The sequence below is a fragment of the Argentina silus genome (genome assembly GCF_951799395.1).
Source record: "Argentina silus genome assembly, chromosome: 6".
Lineage (NCBI taxonomy): Eukaryota > Metazoa > Chordata > Actinopteri > Argentiniformes > Argentinidae > Argentina > Argentina silus.
Window position 1 is genome coordinate 16,915,122 of NC_139660.1, and position 17,900 is coordinate 16,933,021.

Below are 17,900 nucleotides of genomic sequence, written 5' to 3' on the forward strand. Positions count from 1 at the left end.
TCCAACCCTCCAACCCGAAATAAAAGGAAACAAGGCTTCTCTTAGTGTATCACCAGAATTGCTCATGTTGAGGTCAGTACTAGGACAATAATGTATGTTTTGTATAATGAATGTTATGGAAACATTATTTGTTAGCATTCATTTTGTCCTGGTTAACCTATGTCAGATTTAGATGATAGCCAGATACACATATTCCTAAAAGTATACAGAAAACGAATGATCTTGATATCATTCTACAAAGTCTATTTTTATTTTATTCTATTTTTAAACTTATTGTATTGTTGCACTACTCTGTGGCACTGTCACTTTTGCATTTCACTGTATACTTGTATGCACGTGACAAATAAAGAATCTTGAATCTTGAATCTTGAATCAAACTTGATCTGAAGAAGCATCTGAAAATACTGAATATACCCTTCTATCGAAACTCACTATCAACAGTTTATGAACCGTTTATAAACCCTCAAATTCACTGAAATGACATTTAATAGAGTCCTATTGTAACGCAGCGTTCATTAAGACCATGAAGAGTTAACCAGCTATTGGACGCTCCTGGATAAGGGATGAGTAGTTGGGCTCGAGATGCTGCCTGTATCCGCGTGAGCCCTAACCATAATCTCCTGAAGGGGATGCGCTGCGCTCGCTGACACCAGTCGAATCAGGTGTTGCAAGGAGGCTGCAATTTGTGACGGCTTTAAAGAATTCCTGTACGTGATTGCTCAGGTTGTGGTTTCTTTGATGAAAAGTGAACCCGGATGCGTCAGTTCGTGGAACTAAGGGGGGAAATCCACAAAATGAAGACACGCGTGGTAACTAGCCTATTAATTGAAACTCATTTGGTTAAGGGAAGTTACTTGAATTATTATGGACAATGTCCTACAATTAATATCCCCCCATTGACTCTTTTAAAGGATGTTGAAATGTGTGCTGTGTTCTGTGTGCTCTAGATAATAGGTTGGACGGATTAAAGATTATACAATGTAAAGAACGCGCCTGAGTGACACACAGCTGTCAGCGCGCTTCTGTTGGGTTGAGAGAGACGGATTCGGCTATTTTCATTTTAGTGTTATGTTTTTCATGTACTAGCTTATCTATACGACATGGGAAAAGGTGTAAGAAGTTTTAAGATTATATTTCAAAATGAACTCCGAAAGTTGGACAAAATCACAACCTACCTGGTCGAAATTATTGGTCTTTTTTTTCATTCTTACTTGCAGCGCCATGGGGTTATCGGCATTATAATTATTACCATGGGTACCAGTCTTATGGTTGTATACAACAGCAGCTTCTCTAACACGTCATGGTATCGGTCGGATGCTGCTGGACCGCCGATGGTGAAGCTGAAGAAACCACAGAGGAAGCCTCCAAGACCCCTAACATCTATCCATGAGGGTTACACTGGTGTCATAGATAAAAAGGTAAGCAGTGCACTTACTTCAATGGTGCATTGTTATAAATGTAAAACTTTTATGGGCAAAATAAGATCTATCCACAGACTATAGTTGCCATGTTTAAAAACTCATTGTGGAAATTGTGAATGATAGATGATGTATGTTGGGCAACAAGCGTTTGAGAGGCACATTGATTGCTCTAGTGATGTTGTGCATGTATAATATAAGCCGCTCCTGATCTGTATTCAACTGTCATCCAGTTAAAGCTAGCAGATCAGCACACAAATGAAAATTCCAGGTACACTTGAAATGGCTTATTGATAAAGCTTTGGGGATCTCCTGTGTGCCAGACTGGGTAGGCCTTTGAAAATGTCCCTTGCAGTTCGTTTGATTAATGTTCAAAAGCTTGCAGTCAGGGATTATACATACTGCACCACACAAGCATGCTGAATAGTAGAGACTGTATATTAATCTGCTTTTAAAATAATGCACTCAGAACAGGTCATAAATTGTTTGCCTGAGAGGTGATAGGCTTATGACAAGTTGAGGGTTTTTCGGTTTTCTTCATTTATATCCTACTGTGTTTGTAAAGTGTTCCATTTCACAGAGGCAGAGTGTACATAACACTAACCCTAGCCCTAACACTAACCCTAACCCTAGCCTGAACCTGAACATGAACCTGAACTTGAACCCTAGCCATAGCTCTAACCTTATAAATCAATTTAGGTAAGACTCTAACTAAGGATCTAGACTGCCGTCTCCTATGGAGCTGCAATAATGTGTTTAGTATAGAACTCACCCGCTGGTCTTGACAGTGAAGCCCTAGCCATCTCTAAAGTCTCTCTGTAGTTTTCCAATACATAATGAATGTGACTGCCATGAAATATTTAATGGGGAAAGTGCATTAAAAGGAGGATAGACTTCCACTGGAAAGATTCATTTAAGAGTCAGCCTATATCCTTTTGACTTATAACTTTAATTGTCCTAGGTCCTCTTCTTTTGAAGCCTGTCTCTGGCTATGTCACAGAAAATAGTGTTGATCCTAAATGGATGGAATAGAATGGCTGATGATATGAAATCCCTTAGGAGATAGCTATTACCCCCATAACTTCAGTTTTTGTTACAATCAAGTTGTAGAGAGCTTTAAAACGTCCTCGTCCTCGATTCCAGATCGACTGTATATTAATTAATTAAGCCTTTTCTGATAACATTCAACCTTTAAACACAAGTGTATCTGGTCTGAATAGGCATATGCCAGTGTCTGTCTTTGGATATTAGTTTGTTGTTTCTGACTGAGGGATCTGACCTCCCAGCAGATCTGTAGGATTGTGTATATTGGTTCTGTATGGCCTGAGTTATCAGGTTGCAGAAATAGTGCTCCTCTCCCTGGCTCCTTCCCTCAGTGTGAGAAATACGGGGAGAACATATCGAGCCACAGCAGCGTGAAAGGACAACGCGTCTCTCAGGTGGCGCTGGACAAGAGAGGCTACAAAGAGTGGAAAATAGGATTAAACCCAAACATGGTGTCAGGAGCTGTTCACTTCTCTCTGTATAATGGTTACAAGCTTCGGTGAGTTGTGCTATTGCGGCTGCAGTGTACTGCAGGCCTACATGTTCACCACAGTCATGGCACAACTCTCTGAACTTTTCCTGAGAAAAATCTTACTTCTGCTATCATCAGCAAACAGCAGTAACCTGATGATGAATGCACTTTTTAAAGGCGCACTCTGTTAAATCAAGTCCAGGAAAATGCAGCCTATGTACAGTACTGTAGATGCTCACCATAGAATAGAGATGGAGATGAGGGAGTGCTCTGAGCTCTGTGTCTGGGATTCAGTGTGCATTGAAAGATGTCCCGTCTAGTCGCCAATTGCCACCCTGTTGACGGCTCGGGGAAGCTTCATGATGTGTACACTGTACTTCATCACTCTCAGACTAGCCTATCTCAACTCTTCTCTCTGCTATAGGGTTGCCGCGGCAACCTCCATTAGAGCCAGCAGAATATCACTAGCTGGACCTAGAGGCCTTCCCACTTGGTATCAATCTCCAGACCTTCCCAGAATCAGCTGGTGTCTGCTGCCGCTGTGGGGCTTCTTGGCTTTGATTGCATGCTTGCATGCACATGCACACACACACACACACACACACACACACAAGTGGAGGCTGGTGGAGGTAGAAATCGGAGGATGGGCTCATTGTAATGCATGGAAACGGAATGAGGAATGGTATCAAACACGTGTGCTCGACACCATTCCTCATTTCATTCCATGCAATACAATGAGCCTGTCCTCCAATTTCTGCCTCCAGCAGCCTCCACTGACAAACACACAATATGCCTCCAGCGGTGCCAGGGATGCTTGCAGATCTGACATGGTGTTCTATTTACAGAGCCTGCAGGAGTCTATTTATTTCCCTCATTAACTTATGTGCATAACTTTTTTCCATGGACCATGATTTCATTTAGTATGGTGGTGGATTTGTGAACCTTCTGCTGGTTCATATCTCATCCTGGAGGCTGCGAAGGCCAGACATTAATCATCCAGATTATAAAGGAGAGGTCTGCATCCTACGTGCCACACAAGGTTATGAGTTTGCTGGCAAGCCACAAAAAAAGCTAAACTTTTCAACTTTTGTACTTGAAAACATGAATCACTTTTCAGTTTCATCTCAACATCCATATATTTTGATGAAGAAGATGTTCATAGTGGCTCATACAGTCATATCTATGCCTCAGACATTGCCATTTTGTTAACACTGTTTTCAAGGTTGGAATAGAATTCATTAGCCTAATTGGTTTCAGCAGTACAGATACATTTACATATATAAATAAATGTTGTAGCACGAAAAGAAATAGACTGTACAGTCACTTATCTGGTGTTTGATCATAGATTCTTCAGATCTAATGAATGTTACATCTGAGAATCACTCAGCCTCTCTCTCCCTTTGAGTCAAGTTTCCCTCTATCTCTTAGAGTTGTCTCAGTTGTGAGACTTTCCCCTCTATGGATTTTTCACCATTGACAATCCGATCAGAGTTGCAGAGTTACACACACACACATACCTGGTTGACTACAGACAATGACAGTCCCTGCCCCCATCCTGTCCCTGGCCTCTTCTCCCCCCACCTCTCCCTCTGATGCTCTGCCGATTCCAGTTAAAGAGATGTTGACCTTTTGAAAATAGTCAGCAGCATCAATCTGCATTGGCCTTTATACACCGTAGTCACAAAACCTGTCTGTAGATCCCCCCCCCGATCAAAGTGTGTGTGTGCGTGCGTGTGTGCGTGCGTGTGTGCGTGCGTGCGTGCGTGCGTGCGTGCGTGCGTGTGTCTGTGTGTGCGTGTGTTTGTGTGTGTGTTTGTGTGTGTGTGTGTTTGTGTCCCTTCCTGCTTGATATTCAAATGCTGAAAACCAATGAATGCGTTTTTATTTGATGTAATCAGAATGAGAGAGAGACAGAGGTAGATAACCAGATCAAGCCACTAGAGATTACATATACGTTATGTTATAGATATGTCAGAACCTCCTCAAAAGTAAAGCTTGTCATACCTGTAGAATTCAGAATTAATCTGCATCCTGGCTAACCTTATCAGATGTCATTATCAGGAAGTCATCAGCCCAAGTACAGTGTCTCATTAGTATATGTAGTCATGCCCTATCCATCATCTCGGTTGACAGCACTTTTTCAAAGGATTTGTTTCCTCATTAATTCAAAAGCACTTCTCCATAAACTGGTAGATGGAGCTGATCATCATCATCATGTGAGACGGAGCTCTTGACTCTCTTTGGCATGTGGGTGGAAATAAGTATGTTTTTTTGGGGGGTAGATTTTGCCTTTAACAAGGGTTCATCCGTGGAGACTCAATAATTTCCTTCCCTTTGAGGTTGCCTGGAGAAACAAGGCACTTTCATTATCCCTGACTTTACTCAGCCACTTAGAGAAACTGAACAAGTTAAGGAGTCCTGTCTGAATCTCTGTCACTGGGAAAAGATTAACGAGTTGTTGAACTGTCAGGAGAATCCCCTGTGTAATTAATTGGGCTGTGAGAATTCTGGAGTCCTGATCATTAAAACTTCACCCTGTAGCAGCTGCCTTGAATCTGTGGTGACTTTGCGTCTGTATTTCCTGACACCGTTTACAATTTAAGAAGCAACCGTTTTAATGTTGAAAAGAATGAATCAAGAGTGCAAATGTAAATGTAAGTGCCACTCAGTCTTAAGAATTTCTAATTTCACCCCTGAGTGTGTAAAAAAAGAAATTCTGTAATAGGGCTTCCAAAATATTCTCATATTCTAATTTTCACAATTTTTCCACTTCACTCCATAATTTCCCACTGTCCTCAAATAGCCCAAGTCAGATGGGCATTTCTCCAGGTGTGTACTATACTGTAACAATCCATCATAGTTGACAGGACCCACTCCGCCTATGGTGGTGCCGGTGAGGACTCTGGGAAAGAGGATAGCAGTGTGATTGGTGGTGGAGGCTACAAAGCAGAGGAGGCTACAATGAAGGAAGCTGAAAGCAATTATGAGGTCCTAGGTCCTCTGGGGAGGGTATAAACAGGATGATACTGATGAGTCAGTGTGTGGGAGGTAATTGACTGGGTTGGAGCTGTACCCTTAACTGTGATGGTGGTGGTGCTTCTGCTGCTAGATGTTAGCTCTGTAGCCTCCTTATCCTGGCTCGGCTAATCTAATCCACTCTACTTCAGGGTTCACAGTAACTGTCTATTCAGTCTGTACCCGCCAGCACCGTGCACCGTGCAAATTCAAATCATGCCTGCAGTTTATGAATGATTGATCACACAGACCATCATATCAGTAAAGTTCCAACTGCATGATGAAATAGTAGGTGTGCTTGGATTTATATTTGATCAGGTCCACAATGTGGGTGCAATCAACACATAGAAATGTCTACAGTGTACCCAGGATCATTTCCATCTGTGATTATTAATCTATAACCTATACTGTATGGTTGATGTATGTCTTGTTTATGAAACATAACTCTTTGATTCTGTCCTCTAGACCATGTCTCAAACCTAAGAGATTCTCAATCTCCAACCTCCCTCTCAAAATTAAGGTTAATAAATGGTTGATTTCTTTTTAGAATCATTGAGCTGACAGAAGCTCTGGGTGCTGGCAATGACATGTGAGCAAGTCTATCTGTCAAGGGCACTTTTATTACTGTTAGTGAAAAGATTTCCCTGGTGCTCCAGACATTCTGTGAGTTCAATCATGTCTGGATTGTGTATTGAAAAATGAAAGCAGTAGTTTACCCAAATTACAAAATTGACTGTACCTAGATAAACGGAACCAACGTGTGGATAGTAACTGTTTGTGGTGCTATGGTGAGTGTGCTATATTCTATGTCTGTATACAGTACATGAGGAAGATATATGGCCATTAGTCATAATCACATTTTCAGTGTGGCAGGAGAATGTGTCATCATGTGGTGAAGAGTGTCATTCTGTCTACGTAGAATGTTTAGGTAGAGGGAGTACAGATTATCACCAGAAAGAGGTTATGCTAATACTGTAGCAGTATATCGAAATCCCTCTCCTGTGTAATAAGGATCATTCATGTGGACACATTGGATGAACAATGCAAACAATCGGTTCATGGACATTATCGTATGTTTTATTATTGAATGTATCTTCAGTCACATCAAGCTTCGTGCTGTCTCCCATTTGCCACCCTGGGTAATTGCTACTCTGTGCAGAACCCCAGCCAGGGGATAGTAGGACTGGAAGACACATGTGTAAATAGAGCAGTGGGAGCAGCAGAGCATAGGCGGTGGTGCTGGTGATCTCACCTGCCTGTATGTGTGCACAGGCCCCAGCGGAGCACGAAACCCAGAGAACAGAGAACAGCTCAGAATGCCAATGGCTCCCTACATTAAGGCTTGGAATAATTCATGGGAGGGTCTCTGGATTTTTACTGTTAGAAATGGATGCCCTTTGCATGGCCTTCTACTCTCTGCTCCAGTATTGATTGTGCTGTAGCATTTCAGGGGGTACAGTTCTTTTCTTTTGGCATGGAGATTCAAATCACATGCCAAGGATCTCACTCATCTGAGTGTTGATTGACCTTGCTGACTGAAAGAGAGAATGTTGTCCTTTTGGACGGATTATATATTCGTATATACGTATTATATATATAGTATATACACTGAAGGCAGAATTTACGATCTTCTTTCTAAATACTGAATATAATCTCATGATTTATTCAATGGTAATACAGTACTGTTTCTTCGAAAGCGCCCCAACTTCGCTCTGCCCTATATCCAAGCCCCTCAAATAAATCACCACAACCCTCTTACCATCCTTCCCCCCTCATGGAACCCCTTTTTCTACTATCATTTAACAGGTTTATGCAATATGGTGGGAACGTCTCTTTGACCCGCCCAATTCTGTTATATTTTCTCAAGAAAGGATAGAGGAAAGGACGCATTTTTCCAGTTGTATAAATGGATCACACTCCTGTAACCTACAGTATAACTTCACTGTCACTAATGTCCCCCCAGCCTCTGAGGATGCACTGTAACTGCTGTGCCCTGGTGACCAGCTCCGGCCACTTGACGGGCAGCAGGAGGGGCGCCGATATTGACCGCAACGAGTGTGTCATCCGCATGAACGACGCCCCTACCTCGGGCTTCCAGCGGGACGTAGGCCGACGCACCAGCCTGCGCGTCATCGCACACTCCAGCCTGCAGAGGGTGCTGCGGAGCCGACAGGAGCTGCTCAATGCCAGCCAGGACCAGGACACTGTCTTCCTTTTCTGGGGGCCCAGCAGCTGTATGCGGAGGGATGGTAAAGGCCTGGTGTACAACAACCTGCGGCTGGTCAACCAGCTGCTGCCCAAGCTTAAGGTCTACATCATCTCCCGGCTGAAGATGCTGCAGTTTGACGAGCTCTTTAAAAAAGAGACTGGGAAAGATAGGTACGTGTTGAAAGGTCAATGCTTTCGTTGGGTTTGGTTTATTGAGTCAGTCAAATCCTGGTCAAGGCAAATTTTCAAAGAGCATAAATCATTCAAGGACTTGCAATACAAGCAGAATCCAGTGTATTACGTTCTCATTTAAAAGCAGTTGAGTATTTTTGACGTACTTGTTTAACAAAATAAGTAAGAAATCCAAACAACCAAACAGAGCACTCTCAGTATCATTAATGGGATTAAGATCAAAGCAGTGAGTATATGTTAGGATTAAAGAGGATTTTCCGTACAGCATGGGGGCATTGTCCCACTGAAGCTGCTCGAGAGGGATTCTAAGTCTCTCCATACTGCCATGTACAGTATAAAACCATTTGCTGGATAACGTCATGAATAGAAGATGTATGCTGTATCACTGTCCATGTTCCCTTGGGTAAACTACAGTTACCCCAGACGTGCATAATCAGTGTCATATGCTTGGTACAGTGAAGCACTTAAATATTCATGTCATGGAGGGCAATTTTACTAATCATTTATGGACGTTGACAGATTAATGACTGGATGATCCAAAATAGAGGCATATGCAAGACCTCCAGCAGTTACATGACAGTTACATATGGTATGTGGTAATTGGTATCCCCTCCTTATTAGTTAGTGGGTAGGGAGTGACAGATGAAATGAGGCTGCTGATCTAGAGCAGAGACAGATTACAAGACCAAACAGACTTTCCCTCCTGGCACTGTCCCTGGCACTCACCGTGGCACTCTCTGTGCCCCTGGCAGAAGATGGTACAGCAAACACGATCAGCACAGACAGGAGTGGCACTACTGCCAGCTGGGGTGTCCCCAGTGAGGGACTGGCTAGTCTGCCTTTACTGTACACTGATCACTTACTCTACCATAGATGACATTTTACTGGTCAGCATATTTCTTAGCCTCCAAACCAATTTTCTAGACATAACAGTCCATGACCAATAGGAATATGTGAGTACAATAATAACATGTGATATTATCATTAGAATACCAGTGACTCAACATGAACAGACACAATTTGAGTGTGAGTCAGAATGGGTGCGTCTGAGTCAGAATGGGTGAGTCAGAGTCAGAATGGGTGAGTCAGAGTGAATTCAGTACATACAGGGTCTCACTTTATTGTCACTCTCACTCTTCGCATTAAATTATATTGTATTATATTATTAAACCCGTCCTCACATTTCAATGAGCCTGTCTACCTCCACCAGCCTCCCCTTCAGCATATTGTATGTCTCTTGTTCCCCTTACTCTCCAGGAGGATCTCTAACTCGTGGCTGAGCACTGGTTGGTTCTCCATGGCCATAGCCCTGGAACTGTGTGACAGGATCAACGTCTATGGCATGGTGGCTCCTGACTTCTGCAGGTATGTGGGTGGGGGTACTGCCCAAAGCACAGTGTTGCTGTACTGTATGTGACGTAAACAGTTTAAGTGATATGTTTTGATGATTACTCCAGTTAGTTAGTTTAGTTATCTGTGGCTCCTGTTCTTCTAATGATAATGGTCTTCTCCTCCAGACAGGAGAGGAGAGGAGGTGTGATGAAGGAGAAACACATTCAGCTGATAACCATGTGTGTGATGCAGGGGCGTATTTCTTTTTTAGATGTTCTGGCTCTGTAGCCAGTTAGGAACTGGCTCTGTAGCCAGAGGACAGGCTCATAGTAATGCATGATACCATTCCTCATTCCATGCATTACAATGAGCCTGTCCACCGATTTCTACCTCCACCAGCCTCCCCTGGTGTGATGGAGGTTGAGATCAAGTGATTGCGTTCATGTCTGTAGAGGATCATCAGATGAAGTGTCTATGCTGTCAGTGTAATTATTCATACTGGCCCAAACTCTCCTCTGAGTTCTGAGTGGATGACTGTAAGTATCAGAGGAAAGGGAATAACTTTGATGACTTATTATCTCTCTCTCTCTCTCTCTCTCTCTCTCTCTCTCTCTCTCTCTCTCTCTCTCTCTCTCTCTCTCTCTCTTCCTCCCTCCCTCTTCCTCCCTCCCCCCCCCCCTCTCTCTCTCTCCTCCTCCTGCTCTTCCAGATCTCCATCTGAACCCTCTGTCCCGTATCATTACTACGAGCCCTCTGGGCCTGACGAGTGCTCCATGTATCTCTCCCACGAGCGCAGTCGCCATGGCAGCCACCACCGCTTCATCACGGAGAAGACGGTGTTCGCCAACTGGGCGCGAACGTTTGACATCCACTTCTACCAGCCTGACTGGAGCCCCTCCGCCTCCACCTCCACTCCCCTCTATGGGAACAGCTCACACAGCCCTTCTCCTGATAGCTCCTGAGACTACAGACAGGCAGGGCCCAGACACCTTGGGAGGACGTGTCTGTGTGTTTCGACTCAAAGTCACTGATTTCCATCCATTCTATTCCATAGAGTGTTGACGCAGTAGGACAGTCACAGTGCAAGCTGCTGCTGCTGCTGCTGCTGCTGCTGGTGCTGGTTGTGCTGGATAGCAGACTCACTTGTCTGATGCTTGCTAAATCGCAGCCCACACCCATAAGGATGTTTTGGGAAAGTGTTTAACGCTGTTTTGATCATTATTACAATTATGTGTTTTTTCATGCCAGAACTTTTAATTGGAGGGTTCAACAATGGCATTACTCTATGTTGTCTTATCTAAGGATGGTACATACAGTAAGACTTTTGGACCACATGTATCCGTATGAAAACAGTTTGTGCTATGATAGTAAGTTTGATTTGTTTGAGTGTTCTAGCCTGTTTCACAATGAATTTTCTATTGAAAAACTGTTAGGGCACTTTTTGTATTGTAAAAATGCAGAAGTATATTGTATATTTGATGTAAATTGCATTTGCATTCCATCGTGTTCATATCCCACGTTGATAAGGTATCATAAGGGGTGTTCAATAGCTAGTTGTGGATTCCTCTTAGACGATGTACAGTAGCTAGCCTCCCGGCATGGCTCATCCAGAGCTTTGTTTCGGGGTCTGTTGGAGTTTGAGAACTCTCTTACCAGGGGCTTCTGGAACAGATGGAACCATGAGAGTAATGCCAAGTCTACCAGCATGGCTGTTACTCTAGGACATGAGCTGGCCTGTTTTTAAAGCCAAACTTTTGAACAAAACCCCACAGCAGTTGGTACAAATGATCAGATCAAGGTGTTGAGAGCAGAATCTGCGATCCCAACCCTGCAGCTTCTTCTTCCACTCCAGTGAGCAGAGATCAGCTAACTCCTGGCAGGGGACCCACACAGTATGGTATCTCTTCACTCCTCAGGAGTAGACGAGTGCCAAGCCTGTTTTAGCATTCTATCCAGGCCCCCCCTGTGGATCACCTACTCCGGCTTCAGGAGAGATATTGACTTGCTGCCTACTCCGCTGTTTATTTTGTTTGTACCATGAGAGCGAGCGCTGAGATGGAATGGTAATGTTGTGACCATTCCAGGCGGCTAGGGGCCACTGGGACAGCCCGAGCCCCGTGGAATTCTGGGATATCATGCTAAGTGCACTGCCATCTCCAGAGACCTGGACCATGTGCTCGGCACACCAATGACCAATCCCTGGTGGCAAATAAACGGTTGGATTTAACGGCTTCAAAGGAGAAGCTGGCTATAAATGAGCCAATGATGATGCTCGAGTCATCCAATCCTGTAATCATGCACTTAGGGCGGCATAGTGTATTATTATTATTATTATTTAGTTTGACCTTGCTTGGTAAAATAATGAAAACAAAGGTTTGAAATGCTGTGATGATTCTTGAGTATTGTTTCTAAGCTCAAATTTCAACATCTTCAGTTTAGCCACTTACACTGTGGATACCCTGTGTATTGTTGTTAGTTTAGTCAGACTGAGTTTTTAACAAAAGTATCTTGATGGTCATGAAGTTTGTATAATTCTGGGGAAATAATGAGTGGTGTAGCCAAGCCTGGCCAAGTCTGACATGATCTACACAAACAAACCTGACCAAGCAGACATGGAGAGGTTAACAGCACTGAGCTCATCGCCATTACATACAGCTTCCTCACCTCAGAAAGCCTACCTACTGTAGACACCATGTACCCAGGGCGTACAGTACATTACTGTATGTGTCAGGATTTGACACCTCTTTAAGTTGAGCCGGAGGATAAATAGGCAATGTTCCATATCATAGTCTGACACTTTCATCTCCTGACTGGCTCCAGAGCAGCAATTTCCAGTATGAGGCATATCCTCATACCTGCCATTGATAAGCACTGGTGTTAAATAGCTGAAATTACAAGTCTGGCTTGCCTCTGGCTTGCCCCTGGCCTGGATGTTGGAACGAGATGTATTTTAGGCAATGCTCTGTATGGTTTATCAGTAAAGCTGCACAATTTCATCATCCAGTAGGACCAAAATGTTTTCTGTTCAAGAGATTGAGATAAAATGAGATAAACGGACTAGTGGTACCAATGATTTATTCGATGTTATCACTTATATTTTTCATAGCAGTCAATCACATCTTCTCAGTCCAGTTTTCAAGGACTTCCTGAAGGCTTAATTGTGTCAAGGTCATGAATGTTAAAAAGTAAGAATGTCTTGACTCCTTTTAAATGGCAAAGTAAAATGAGGGCCTCTGACCGACTGGAAGATATTGCTATTGGTCTGCCCTGACACCTAGTGGTAGTGTGTGTCCTACTGATGGGATTTTGGTCTGTGAATTTGAGAGAAAATCTCTAAATTGACTTTTGCCTAAGGTCAACTGATTCTCAATCTCATGTGATCTCACTCCAATCCAGTTGTTTTTGCTGACAATACAATGTCTCCTTTTAATAACTTTAACGTTATCATTTAATAGCCTCTGTCTGCCTGTTTCTGTCTGTCTGTCTGCCCGCCTGCCTTCCAGCCTGCCTGCCTGTCTGTCTGTTTCTATCTGTCTCTGTCTGTCTGTCTTTCTGTCTGTCAGTTTATGTATCTTTGAAGAGGCCTGAGTCATTCTCTCTCTGTGTTCTCTTGCTAGTGTTGGGCATCTGACGTCATGGGTGACTGGAGTTTATGAAAGCAACACTCATGGGTTTTCCATTAGTTTGTAAAAGTCATCATTCTGTAACATTGATGGAAGTTCTGATAAATAACAGACTATGAAATAAAGAATGACTGTGTGTGCTTTAGGCCAGCAGATGGAGACATAATCCCAACTTTGGGAAACACTGACCTGAATGAATAGTTTGACAGCTGGAGGGCTTCTGTGTCCAAATACATTTGCATTCACACCAACAAGTTTTCCTCTTTGAGTCAAGGCACATGTACTGAAATCCTTTTTTACCACACATGGTTGAAGTTATTTTGGGAAATGGTCCTGATCAACCACACATGATTGACCATACATGAACACAAATAACATGATTATCAATGAAGTAGCAGTCAAATAACAGTACTGTGCTTAATAAAATTGAGCTGTGGTGTATGTCCCTGTAACGTTTCTCATTAATTAGCTAATGTCCTGTACCCTTATAAAAGGTTAAAAAGATCAGGATGTTTGCTTTTCCCTTGGGATCAGTCTGTTCCCTGTTAACATTTTATAAACCCCTCACTGTCCTAACACTGCAGGCTTGTGACATGGAAGTTTTATTGGTACTTTGTACTTGCACACTTACCTCGCTGTTTCTACCAGCAGCAGAAGTCTTCTCTTGGATCTTTACAAGTATCAAATCAATTGACTTGATTTGGACACACTTGGACATATGGTATCACTTCACCATGGACTAGGAATAGTTGGGTGAACAATTGAGTTCAGCAGTGCACCAGTTCAACTGGTAAAACATTTGTCTTTCTATGTCTGTCTGTCTGTCTGTCTGTCTGTCTGTCTGTCTGTCTGTCTGACTGTCTGTCAGTCTGTCCATGCTATGTCTCAAAGTGTAAATGAATGCACCAATCTGCCTCTTCCACAGTCCACCACCTGTTCTCCATCATTCTAAAGGTAATTGAGTGTGGGGTTGACATACTGTATTTGCCACTATCACTGACAGGGACAAGTGGCTGTGATATGAACATGTGCCTCTCTACTTGCAGATCTGATATGTCAGATCAGTGGTGGCCCCGGGTCGGATATGGCGCTCCCTGTGGGAGAGTAACAGCCTCTATTAACTAAGAGGTGGCCTGAGTGTCTCAGAGCAGACGAGATAATGACCATAGAGGTATGAGAGGATAAGGAGGACAGGGTAGTTATGATGGGGATAGAGAGATGTGGAGGGAAGATCGGGATGTAGACTTCAGGAAGGGATGGAGGAAAGCACATTAGAGTTGGGGATAGAGTCGGTGGATGGGGTGTGTGGGGGGAGGGGGAGGGAGGGGGGCATTTTGGGATGGTACAGAGAGATGTGGAGGCAGGGGAGGCACCTAATGGCGGGAACACAGTGATAGACTCAGTCAAAGCTGCTCAGTCAGACAAGACATGAGTGGCAAAGAACTCACATTATGGGCCATTTCCCCATTTCTCTCAATCCACTTCAGTCTCTCATCCAACATAGGAGCAGTCAGTGTATTACAGCAGGCCTATTTGGTGCAGGTGAAAAGTGAGTGTGATTACTCTATCCTACCTGTGAGGCTATTGCTGCCGAGGTCACTGTTACCCTTGCATTCTCACTTCTGACCATACCCCACAGAGAATGGCCTCGGTGGAGATTACATTACTGTTACTGCAGACTTCACACCAAAGAAGCCTGTACCTCTCAAAGGTGTAATGTCACTTATTCTGATGTTTTCAAAAGTCTGTTGAGGAGGGAGCCCATCATTTGCTCCATTGCACAGGGATGTACTGTAGTTAGGAGCTTGTTTTTTGTAGCATTGTAGCTTTTTTAGGTTAGAGCAACCCTAAAAAAGAGACAACCAAGTCTGGCTAATACAATACAGATAAAATAGATAGTTAAAATAAATAAATTAAAGGCATAATTTACAGTTTACTGTGGAAGTGGAGGGAAATTGTAATGTCTAATACGTAAGAAAAGAAAGGGTACCACATTTAGGACATTTCTTATCTTCTACACTTTACTAAAGTGTAAAACATCTTTTTCCCAAGCAAAGTGAGATAAAGAGGAAGTTGATTTCCACGGATATAAGACTAACTGGCTTGCCAGTAAACTAACAAAGGCTACAAAAAACCATTATATAAGGGTTTGTCCTGAAAACAAAAGGTTTTGTGTTCTGTGTCCTTTCAATATTGAATTTCATATTGAAATTCAAATCCCCAGTGTTATGTTGTATGCCCACTTCATGTCCTTCAACTATCAGTTGAACATTTTAACTACTGTACTGTACAGTAGTTAAAATGCCTCACCTGCCTCAGGTCTCCCCACTTTGCGCCACCTCAACAATTTTTTCTCTCTCTGTGATTTCAGAGCATTTCAAGTGCAAGCTTTCTGTCACATGAACTGGTCATATTTTAGTGACTGGCTGTTGTGTGTTGGATTAAGTAGTTTCGATATCATTTCACAAACTATATTGTAAAATAATTGGTCATTTGGCCCTCGAAAGCAACCTCTGCCTCTGCTTACTGTGGTAAATCATTGATCTGTTTTCCTCTTTTCATTTGACTGATGTGGCACAATCTCTGAAAGGCCCATGTTGACTTAGATCACCTCACTGGGACTCACAGTGTGTTGTGATACACTGAGTTTGTGGTCCAATCGTGTACAAAAACTGTCCTAGTGCAAGATGGAAGACATGGACACTGCGACCATGGTGGCCACTCCTGATCATGCTGTCTCCATAGAAACGGTCTCCCTGTCCAATCAGGGGGTCTGATGAGTGTTATGAACCGGACTGGAAAGCCAGACATCATACATTAACTTTATTAATGGCTTGGGATGCTGGGTTCTCTAACAGTGCCATACACAGACAGACAGAGAGAATGTAAGACATTTGAACATGAAATAAGAAAATGTGGAGAAATTAGTAGAATGGGAGTGAGAAAATAATCAATTATGGGAGTATATTACTTTAGAGACACAAAGACAATGACTAATTGTTTGGACTAATGCAGCACTCTTCACTGAACGTTCTTTTTAGCACTATTTTAAAGCTAAAATCTACATACTGGTCCTTTAAGTTGGCATTGCATAGAATGTGTTTCACTTTGAACCTGTAGATCAAAGACATTGAATATCAGACAAACAGCCTACTCTTGAAAGTGTAGGCCATAGAGGACTACTAGAGGACTTTCTCTCAAGTTTGAGTTAGTCTTAAGAGGTGGTTTCTTTTTGGGGGATGATTATGCTTGCTTTGCAAAATTATGTAGATATATAAGCAACATGTCATTGGAGCTCTACCTACTTTTTCACCAATGCTTATAGGCTCAAGACCGTTTAGGTTGATTTACATGTAGTGTAAAGGTGTATTGGTGCTGCTCTTCCACACTCTCATTCACTCACTCACTCACTCACTCACTCACTCACTCACAATAACACAGGATATTGACTTGACTTGTTGAAATTTGTTACATCAAGGGGAAATGCAAGTGTGTAGTACTGTAGTGCTTTATCCCACGGTCAGCTACCCGTGAGCGTCATTGGATGACCCCTACTCCCTGGCATAGAGCTGCAGGGTTCAAGATGCCAGACAGTAAGGAACCACTTACTGTTTAGATAAACTGTTTGCATGATTATGGGACTTCAGAGATCAGATCTATCTTGATTATGCTGCCTTACTTACAGATAACATCTATTAGGAATTTAGGAGGAGATTCAGTGAAATGCTCTGCATCTGCTAAATGGTTGAACTTGAACTCGAGAGAGAGAGTGCATTTACACTGCACTAAATTATTTCCCAACTGAGATCTTCTCTTGTAATAGGCAGCATTTCTATAAACATTGATTTTGTGCAAATATATTGGCCTTGATTAAAAAATAAATTAATACTGTAAAGCTCAATATGGCCAGAGTGATGTGGGTGTAAAGTGGTTAGAATGAAGTTGCTCTGGAAGTGAGTTCATGGTCGTGTAGTGTTGATGCTGTGATTTCATTGGTAAAAGCTGTGGTTACTGAGACCACAGTTGCTCTGGTGATTTCATTATCTGTGTAAAGTCTCAATTGCATTATTCATGTTCAGCTTTTGAACATTGCCCATTACAAAATGCAAAAAAAACGAACAAAATCAAACTCATTGATGACGAGAGCCAGGGTCAGTGCACCCTGAGTGTTTTTGTAGTGAGCTCTCTCCTCTCCTCACGTCCAAACGCGGCCAGTGACAGCACAGAGGACATACAGGAGTGTCTGGCGGTCATATTGGGAGGAAATTAATTATCATAAATGGACAACTAATGGACAGATGAATCAGAGTCTGTTGTGGAGATGAAGAGTGTCTTTGTCTGCTCTGTCGACATCATTTTAGCAGTTGGATATTGCCTTTCTGTTTAGATGCCAAATTATGTTGATCTTTTGATACAACATTTGTTCAATTTTAACTCAATTTCTAATGTATCACACACATACAGTCCCCTTTCTGTTATTTATTTATTTCAAACTAGACACACATTAAACTGCAAAACGTAATTGTTTAGAAATGTTAATCTAAACTGAATGAGGCACAATAACAACCAACATTTACATTTGACTCTTCCACACTG

General features: G+C 42.6%; 1 protein-coding gene across 1 annotated transcript; it reads left to right on the top strand.

Annotated features, from left to right (window-relative positions):
- Positions 1-794: 794 nt before the first annotated feature.
- Positions 795-14,412, top strand: st6galnac5b (ST6 (alpha-N-acetyl-neuraminyl-2,3-beta-galactosyl-1,3)-N-acetylgalactosaminide alpha-2,6-sialyltransferase 5b; the record flags this gene model as incomplete). Its single annotated transcript, XM_083672329.1, is given in 7 exon segments — positions 795-809; positions 1,218-1,418; positions 7,913-8,328; positions 9,607-9,714; positions 10,391-10,574; positions 10,576-10,681; positions 14,351-14,412. Coding segments are annotated over 7 exon segments (1,092 nt in total).
- Positions 14,413-17,900: the final 3,488 nt, after the last annotated feature.